This window comes from Cyrtonyx montezumae, unplaced genomic scaffold, assembly GCF_038088225.1.
Source record: "Cyrtonyx montezumae isolate F1298 unplaced genomic scaffold, pur_monq_1.0 scaffold_247, whole genome shotgun sequence".
Lineage (NCBI taxonomy): Eukaryota > Metazoa > Chordata > Aves > Galliformes > Odontophoridae > Cyrtonyx > Cyrtonyx montezumae.
The window spans coordinates 3,462-13,021 of NW_027071989.1; the positions used below are offsets into that span (position 1 = coordinate 3,462).

General features: G+C 57.0%; 1 protein-coding gene across 1 annotated transcript; it reads left to right on the forward strand.

Annotated features, from left to right (window-relative positions):
* Positions 1-724: 724 nt before the first annotated feature.
* PRDM13 (PR/SET domain 13) lies at positions 725-6,091 on the forward strand. Its single transcript, XM_065739699.1, has 4 exons — positions 725-865; positions 1,924-2,055; positions 2,136-2,256; positions 4,626-6,091. Exons 1-4 carry the CDS (start codon positions 725-727, stop codon positions 6,089-6,091), a joined length of 1,860 nt encoding a protein of 619 aa, XP_065595771.1.
* The last annotated feature ends 3,469 nt before the right edge of the window (positions 6,092-9,560 follow it).

Genomic DNA, 9,560 nt, shown 5'->3' on the forward strand with positions numbered 1-9,560 from the left:
AAAAAAAAAAGTGTAGGTATTTTCTGGTGTTTTCCCATCAAGTACCTGCCCAACTTCTGTATGGCACACGCCGGGGATCAATAGAAGTTAACAAGTCCTCCAAACATTCCCCATCTCTTTGTTTAATCGCCTTTACAATAAAGCCGAGGGGAGAGAATTAAAAATCTTTGAAGTATATTAAACCTCAAAGGGCTCAGCCAAGTAGACTTAAAATAGTCACTTATTTTCCAAAACTGGTTTGTCGGGGAACAATAAAAGGAAGCAAAATTTATGGCGAAATTATACAGTGGATTTGTCACTTAAAATATCGTAACTGTCGCGGGGACAATACCCCATGCTGAGGATTAATGGTCCCTCCAGACCTTTGATTCATCAGCGCCTTTTCTTTGCCCTTGACAAATTGGATTTTTAGGAATGGGAAGGTCGCCCGGCCCATTGTTCGCCGCCCATTCACAGCGCCTGATTATGCGGGAGGGTGAGGGAACGGCTCCATGTGACCCTCGCGGATGGGACCCGCAGCTGCTCGAGGAGCCGACTCTCTCACCGCGGCCCCGCAGCACCCGCCCGCCGCGGGGTCCCCCTCCTGCGCCCATTGAAAAGCCGCCCCGCACGCGCGGCCGCGTCACTCTGCGGGCGGAGATACGCCGCGCTCGTCCTCCTCGGCCCCGGCCCCGCCGCCCCGTTAAGCGCTCGGGGTCCCCGGCGCTCGGCCCCACAGGCAGCGATGCACGCGAGCCGGGCTCCGGCCATCAGCGTGAGCGCAGAGAGCTGCATCCCCGCCGGGCTGCGCCTGGGGCCCGTGCCGGGCATCTTCAAACTGGGCAAGTACCTGTCCGACCGCCGGGAGCCGGGACCCAAGAAAAAGGTATTTCCCTCCCGCCTGCCGCACCGCCGGACCTCGCTTTGCGCTCAGCTTGGGAGAAGAAGCTGCTTTCCCCTCTTTATAGCGTCCCTTGCCGCTCCGCTGCCCGCCACGGCCGGACAGCCTTACCCCTTACCCCGTTACCCCTTTACCCCTCACCCGTCTCCGGAGCCGCTCGGTGCCCGCCCCGTCCCGCGGATCTGCGCTGCCCGGAGCCCACGAGGAGCGGGGGAGCTCCAGGGCCCAGCAGCAGCTCTCGGAGCTGGCCTGTGCGGCTCCGGGCTCGGATGGGAAGGGGGATGCTCGTCCCACGCTGAAGGTCTGGGGGGCTGTGGGTGCGGGCGGACAGTCCAGACCGCCTCCCACCCCCTGCGCGTTCCGCTCGGGTTTTTAATGCCCTATAATTGTTTTTAAACGCTCTGCCAGCCCGCTCAAATTTATTTCTCATCTGGCTCCCTCGGTTCGTCCCTTTAGAGCGCTTTGTTCCGATGACTTTTATTGCACGGTCATTCGGCGGATGGGCACTTTATTTTCCCTTTGTAGGGGTAAGCAGGTTATGAAAGATGGCTCTGCCGGGACCTCGGCGCTGGGCAGACCCGCTTCTCTCTCTCCCTCTGCCCCCTCCCCGTCCCCGTGGGTTGCGCGATCACACTGTGCAGACCCAGGGGTTGCACAAACCCTTAAAAATAAAATTAAAAAAATTAAAAATTAAAAAGAAAGGAAGAAAGAAAGAAAAGAGAAGAAAGTGAAAAGGAAAAAAAAAAGAAAAAAAAAAGAAAAGAAAAGGAGAAGTATCGAGTATCCCGGTATTACCGTACCTGGGGGCATTTAGTGCAGCGCTGCTACATGCAGCCGCGGTCCAGAGCCAGGCCCGGCTCTGCCATCCCCGGGCCGGTCCCAGCGGCTCTGTGGTGCTAAACTCCGACCGTGCCCCGATGGGTAGGAACGAGAGACTAACGTGGCCGCTGCCGGGGCCGGGCCCCGGGGCTCGGGGGGCATCTTTGGGCTCTTTCCCACCCCCCCGGCTCGGGGCAAGTGACGGCGGCGCCGCTGTGTTCCAGGTGCGGATGGTGAGAGGGGAGTTGGTGGATGAAGCCGGCAGCTCCGCTTTGGAGTGGATAGGGTTAATCCGAGCCGCCCGCAACGCCCAGGAGCAGACCCTGGAGGCCGTCGCGGACCTGCCGGGAGGACAGGTACACCCCGCCCGCCCCGCGCCGCCCCCCACGCCGCCCCACGCGGCTGCTGACCGAGTGCCCCTTCTCCCCCCACGCAGATCTTCTACCGGGCGCTGCGCGACGTGCAGCCCGGCGAGGAGCTCACCGTGTGGTACTCCAACCCCTTGGCTCAGTGGTTCGACATCCCGCTCACCGCCACCCCCACGCACGACGAGAAAGGTACGGGACGCGTTGCCGGGCCCCCACGTGGACGCGGGTGGCGGGTGGGTGCGAGGTATAGCCCACCCGGAGCAGCATGCCGGCACCGGGACTTCTCACCCTTCCGTACGAGCCTCAGTTGACGATATCGGAAGGGCGATCCGTGGCAGCATACTGTAGGGCCCCACCTATCGTTGGGCGCACGTTGGGTCTGTAGGAAACCGCTCTGCGGCTAAGTGCCTCTGGGGGGTGGAAATATCTGCCTCCTCGCTTGTGCCCCGGCCGGAGCCTCGCCAGCGAGTCAGGATGTAACGTGGGCAGAACTGCCGTCAGCGAGAACGTGGATGTGCTCCGTGTGGCTCAAACCGGCCCTAAATGGCCCTGAGATGAACGCGACGGAGGTGGTCGGGAAGGGGAGGACATCGACCCCGGACTGCTCGCTTCAACGTGTAAAGCGATTCTCAGCTGGAATTATACCCCTCACTTTTACGCTGTTAAGAATCAACGGTAACGCGGTAATACCCGAAATGGGGAAAGAAGGCGGAAAACGTCAGCGTCAGCCCGCGCCTCGCTCGACGTGGCCACGGGCGCTCCGCGACAGCTGGAACAGGCGCTGGGATGCCGTCGATCACGCACAGGAGCCCGCACCTCACTCCTTGTGCTGAGGCGGTACCCGGAGAGCCAGCCCCGGCTCTGCACCCCCCGCCGACGGCAGCAGGACCGCCCCTCCCCCCACGCCTCATCGCCTCCTCACGTCGGAGCGCCGCCGACAGCCGACCCCGCGGCACCGCCCTTCCCACCCGCGTCGGTGTGGGTCCGGAATTCAAGGGTGGAAAACTGGATGCTAAGGATGGAGAATCGAGGAAAAAAGAATAAGAAAAAAAAAATCCCACAACCAAAATACAGAGTGGAAGAAACTGTCATTTTATTTTTAATAATTTTGACAACTTGAACAAACGAAACCCAATCGAAATGATCTTAACGTTATGAGACAGAGATCAGCGATACACTTAAAAGATTTTTTTTTTTCAATTTTAAATCCCCTTCCCGCTGTGGGGTTGGGATAGCCGTGAGCACACCGCCGGGAAGCGCAGAGCCCACAGTGCGTGCTGGGAGCGGGCGACGGAAATCGCGTCCGGAGCCAGAGCAGCGATGTGTGGCAGTCGGCTGCGCGTTGTCGTTGCTGTGCCTGGAGTCGTGAGGGAGGAGTGGATGGGAGAGCGTCGGGAAGGCAATAGCTGTGGGAATTTTGGGGATGTTGAGCATGTGTGAGTGGTGTTTTGGGGACGGAGGGCTCGGAGCGTAGAGAGATGGGGAAATGGCGGAGTGGTGGAGATAATCCCCCGTGGGAAATAGAAGTGGTGGAGGCGGATAGGGGAGGGAGTGAAAGTGAAAGGTTTGGGAGGAGAGAGAAAGAGAGAGAAAGAAAAGTGAGAGAATAAAGGAAGAAAGAGAAAGGAAGGAGGTGAGGAAGGAAGAAATACAGAAGAAAGAATGAAAGAACAAACGAAAGAAAGACAGGAAGAAAGAAATAAGGAGAGGAAGAAATAACGAGAGGAAGAAAGAAAGAAAGAAAGAAAGACAGAAAGACAGAAAGAAGGAAAGACAGAAAGACAGAAAGACAGAAAGACAGAAAGACAGAAAGACAGAAGGAAAGAAGGAAAGAAGGAAGGAAAGAAGGAAAGAAGGAAAGAAGGAAAGAAGGAAAGAAGGAAAGAAGGACAGAAAGAAAGAAAGAAAGAAAGAAAGAAAGAAAGAAAGAAAGAAAGAAAGAAAGAAAGAAAGAAAGAAAGAAAGAAAGAAAGAAAGAAAGAAAGAAAGAAAGAAAGAAAGAAAGAAAGAAAGGAAGAAAGAAAGGAAGAAAGAAAGGAAGAAAGAAAAAGAGTAAGAAAGGGAGGGAGGAAGAGGGGGAGGGAGCGAGGGAGGGAGGAAGGAAGGAAGGACATGTAAAGAGGAGATGAAGACATCCGCACGGCCAGTGTTCTCCGCAGGCAGCGCAGAACGAAGCGGCGCTCCGGGCCGGGACAGCAGCGAACAGCCGCGACCACCGGAGTCTCTTCCGCTTGAGAGGAGCCGAAATGTTCCGAGCCGGGGCACAACGGGCATTGTCCTCTGAAAGAGAACGATTACATATGGCCCATACATATCGGATATTGTCTCGCCGCGTAATGAGGGGCTCACGATCATTAGATTGGCCTTTGTTCGGCGCGGCCGGCTCCCTGCCATACGCCGCCTCCTTCGCGAACGCCAACAGATGGCCCCCACCCCCGACAGCCGACCCCGGCGGCAGCTGCTCCCCCCGCGCCCGGCCGGGAGCGCTCCGGGGCCGCGGGGTGGGAGCGGGACGGGAGCGGGGCCGCGGGCTGACGGCGCTGCGCTTCCCTCCGCAGGGGAGGAGCGCTACATCTGCTGGTACTGCTGGAGGACCTTCAAGTACCCCAACAGCCTCAAGGCCCACGTCCACTTCCACTGCGCGCTGAGCCACGGGCGGCCCTTCCTGCACTCCGAGCACGGCCGTCCCGCCGCCGCTCTCGGTCTCTCCTCGAGGGCGGCCGGCCCCACGCCGCCGGGCTGCGGCCCGCGGGACGCCGTCAAGCGAGAGACCGCCGCCGCCTCTCCGCCGCCGGTCAAGCCCCGACGTGCGGCGGGGAAAGAGGAGCAGGAGCGCGCCCTGGACATGAGCGTGGGCTCCGGCCGCGGCCCGGGAGCGGGAGCGGGAGCTCTGCTGGGGCCGGCGGGCGGCAACGGGCTGGCGTTGTGCCCAGGGGCGCGCTCCGCCTTCCGCCCCGCGGGGCCGCTGCGAGAGGAGGCGCGGGCGGCCGCGGGCTTCCCCAAGCTGCTGGGGGGGCTGAAGGCGGGCCGCGCCGCCGCAGAGCCAACGCCCAAGTGCGGGGCGCTGCCGGCCGAGACCGCCCCCCCGACGGCGGCTGCCGCCGCGGCGGCGGCTGCGGCAGCGGGGCTGGCGTGCGGCGGGGGGCTGCGAGCCTTCCCGCTGCTGTCGCCGCTGGAAGAAACCTCGGCCTTCCGACCCCTGGAGCGCGGGCTGCCCGGAGCCGCGCTGCCGCCCGGCCGCTACCCGCCTCTGCCAGGCGGAGCGCTGGAGCGATTCGCTCTGCCGCCCTTCGAGGGGCTGAAGGCGTACGCGGGGGAGTGCGGACTGCCCGTGATGCCGCTCACCGTGTACGGCGGGGAGCTGCTGTACGGCGCCGCGCCCTACTACCCGCTGAAGCTGCACCTGGGCGGGCTGCTCAAGTACCCCGAAGCCGTGCCGTACTTCGGCGGGCCGGCCGCCGGGCTGCACGCCGCCGAGCTGGGCTCGCTCGCCGGCATCGACCGCGAGATCGCCATGCACACGCAGCAGCTCTCCGAGCTGGCGGCCGAGAAGGGGCGCGGACGGCTGGAGGCACTGCCCGCGGGAGCGGCCGGGGCGGCGGGCGGCAAGGCCAAAGCCGGGCACCTGTGCCTGTACTGCGGCAAGCTGTACTCCCGCAAGTACGGGCTGAAGATCCACATGCGGACTCACACCGGCTACAAGCCGCTCAAGTGCAAGGTGTGCCTGCGGCCCTTCGGGGACCCCAGCAACCTCAACAAGCACATCCGCCTGCACGCCGAGGGCAACACGCCCTACCGCTGCGAGTACTGCGGCAAGGTGCTGGTGCGGCGCCGCGACCTGGAGCGGCACGTCAAGTCCCGGCACCCGGGGCAGGGCCTCGGCAAGGCGGCCGAGGAGCGCAGTGACTCTGGCTACGCGCCCGCCGAGCGCGACCAAAAGACTGACAACGAGAGCGACGTGGACGTCTGCTTCACCGACGACCAGAGCGAGCCCGAGAGCGGCGGCAGGACCCGGCAGCAGTAGCGCCCAGACCCCCCGGAGCCGCGGGGCGGGGCCGAGCCCCGGATCCCGGTGCAGCTCCGGCGCACGGCCCGAGCGCCGCGCACCGCCCCTCGCTGCTGTACCGCCGCGTGGAGGAGATTGTGCCTTCGGGGAACGGCTCTTCTCTGCGTCCTCTCCTCCCGCGCGTGCCGCAGTGCCGGCTCTGCAGTGCCGCTGTGGGCTCCGCGTGGCACTCCGCCGCGATGCTCGGGTCCCGACGGAGCGGCACTGCTGTGATTCTGGTGGGCAAATCCAACGGCTGTTTGGGAGGAAAAAAAAACAACACAAAACAGCAAAGGCGAAAGCTAGGGAAAGAAAAGGCAGCAAAAAGCTCCACTCGCAGCACTGGAGAGGTCCGAACGCAGCAGGTGCACCATCTGATCGAGTGGCAATTATTTATAACAGTTAATATTTGCGGAACAAATGTAAAATAAATATCGAGAAGCATGAATCTAAAGCACGCACTATATCATTTCAAAGGAAATACACTCTCTGTTTGGTAGAATACAACTGTGCTGTATGTTTGTTTTCTAACGAATGATGTACAGTGGATGCAGTATTTCGGTTCTGGTTCCGGTTTGTCATGCCAGTATTTTTATTTTTATTTTTTAATAAAGTTGCAGGCGAAGTACTATCGGTGCTGTCAGCGAGGTCTCTGCGTGAAATAACGCCCCTATGGGACAGCTCGGCTGAATCCTGAACGCAGCCTCCTTGGGTCGGGCATTACACAAGTGGAAATTGCTTTCTCTGAGTATTTTCCTTGTCTCACCCGGGAAAACAAAAGAGCAAACCCGTCCGATTCGCTCTTCTCTATGACCACGGCTCGAAGAAAAAGTCGTAAATATATATATATACATGTCATATATATATATATTTATTTATAAAAGTCATATATATATATATTTAATTTGAGCGAAGCCAGTGCAGAGGTGCTAAAGGCTCCGTGACATCAGTTTGCTTTGCCCATTCATAATCTGTAAAACCTGCAAAAAACCTTAGAACCGCTGTCGATGTGATCGTCCGAGGGAACGTCACCTTGTGCCATCTTTGGGTGGGAATCTGGGAAAGCAGTCAGCTAAAACTGTAGGGAAATCTCCGTTCCCCGTAAATCCCATAGTCCCGCTGCCCTCGGGCGGCTGACGAACCTCCGAGACCCATTCGGACATCACAAGTCCGTGAGTTCTTGGCGCCGGGCCCTATTTCAGCCAATGCTGAATTGATGGCAAACGGGAATTGCTCCCAGCGGGTGAGGGAATCCCAGCTGCAGACGGACCCCCCTTCTCTGCTCTCAGAGAGCTAAACGTGCCCGACAGCAATATGAAATGTAAACTCATATGCCGGGCTTGGGTTCTGTATAGAGGTTTTAGATACAAAAGCTGTGGGATTTAGGATTTATTTATTATTTTCTGGGCCGTGCACCCCCCTACTCGATATATTCCCCACCGGGACTCCGGAGAAGCTCTGCCCCGAGAGCTCCGGGCAGAGCCCCGGCTCCCGCTGTGGCACCGACGGCGGCACCCGCTCCCGGGCTGCACGGTGTGCGTGCCGGTGTGTGTCCGCTGTGCCCCCGAAGCGAGGACCCCGCCGGTCTAACGTCACATCGGTGACATCAGAGCAGCGCCGTGCCCACGCTGTGAGCAGGATCCGGCCGTCGAAAATTGAGCGCGGTCCCCGAGCTCAGGCACAAACAGAAGCTCAGCCGGTAACACCAACCACAACCACCCTGCTCGAAAGGGCGAGCGGAGACAAAGGTGGCAGTGCCACCGCGCCGGGGAGGAGCTGCGGGTCGGAGGGGTCTTCTAATGTGCAGAAATAAACTCACCGCGATCACAGGAGAAAGAGCTTTCCGAGTGAGAAATAAAAGCTATTTTGATCCAATCGTTTTTCTTCTTTATCGGGTCTAGGCGGAAAAAGTGATGGAGAAAATATTCTCCTTTAAATATCTCTGAGTGCATGTCGCTCATTTATCTGCCCAAGGGCCTCAGAGATTAAATGTGGAGCTTCTATGTTTTGGTTTTCTATGGGAGAGCTCATAGAGTCTCTGAGTACAAAGAACAACACAATGCTCCGTTTCTCGAGTGAACTATGGAACATTATGTGCTTGTTGGATGTTGAGAGCAAGGAAGGGTGCACGCACCGGGATGGTTTTCAGACATAAATAGAAACGAATCTAAACGCTTCAGAAAATCGCATTTCAGTGCCCCCCCCAACATTATTTAAGATCTGCTGAACTCTTTGGCGTACGGGTGGAAGAAATAGAAGTGACAAAAAAAGGGGGATGTAGTCTGCTGTATTGCGGATGAGTTCGGGTGTGGGGCTGGGGGCTGGTGCAGCTCTCAGGGAGGACTTGGTCGCTTCTAAGCAAGACAGCAGCTTGGCACACGCAGAGGGATGTGTTTTAAAAAGCTTTTGTGCTAAGCTCATGTCTAAACTCACCTGCACAGAGGTGATGCGGTCAGGAGGCTCTGAGCCTTGTGCTGCTGCAGGTACAAAGATGTGCGTGCTTTTAAGGGAGTCTTCCCAAGGATGCAGTTCTGAAGAGGCAAAGAAACAACATAGAAGCTCAGAAAAGCCTCTAAGTTGATAATTTATAATGCTGACCGCATTTCCATGAACTGTTTTCTGTTTTAACTGGAAGTTACATGCTTGTATGTGTTCTCTGAACTAGTTGCTTTATCTCTAGGCTCTATTTCCAGTATAAAATAGAGTCCTCAAGTCCTCACCTGATGGACTGCGCAGAAAGCTGTGGTTTCAGACTGCCTGTGTGACAGGGAGACGTGGGGAAGGGAGAAAATCTGCGCCTGGCTTTAAGTCAGGGAATGGAGAAGCTCAGGGATTGTTTGTGACTTTTATGTTTTCCTCCGAACTGTCTGAAAAGAATGATCTTAAGCTTGGCTGAGAGCAGTTACCTCCCGAATTATCACCTGAAGGTAAAGAGCAGCTTGTCAAGGCCAGGTTCAAGCTTGCCAGGGTTCATTGGACCATAGCAGATAAAACCTGGGAGCAGCAAAATGCTTTCAGGTATATTCAAAGTCAGTCCAATGAGGAATGATTCCCCACAGCATGTCGGATGCTATAACCTTGTATTTTACAGGAAATAGGAGGTGGAAGATTCTTAGCAACTGAACAACTCAGTAGAAGAAAGGGATTACAAGATCTGAGGTGTGTATTCAGCTACGTTTAGCACTGATATTATGAAATACTGTGAAACACTGAGTGAAGTTCACGAGTTCTTCTGTAGACTTGCACCTGAGTGTTATTATCATTTTTTAAAATATATATTTCACATTTCATATACATATATACATTTGTCTGTTTTGTTCAGTAACATACAATCCTATTTCCAGGGTAATGTCAGGGCTTGGGTCTGTACTCTTTTTGAGAAATTAAGGGCTGCTTGCCACCCCATTAAAGCAATTTGGAAAGTTGATTTGAAAGTGATTTGAAGTCC

Bases quoted from the DNA above. Each gene is read 5' to 3' on its own strand.
- PRDM13 (XM_065739699.1), top strand. From the start codon at position 725: ATGCACGCGAGCCGGGCTCCGGCCATCAGCGTGAGCGCAGAGAGCTGC. The intron at 2,056-2,135 runs GTACACCCCGCC...CCCCCCACGCAG, and splicing joins CGGACCTGCCGGGAGGACAG to ATCTTCTACCGGGCGCTGCG. The intron at 2,257-4,625 runs GTACGGGACGCG...TTCCCTCCGCAG, and splicing joins CCCCACGCACGACGAGAAAG to GGGAGGAGCGCTACATCTGC.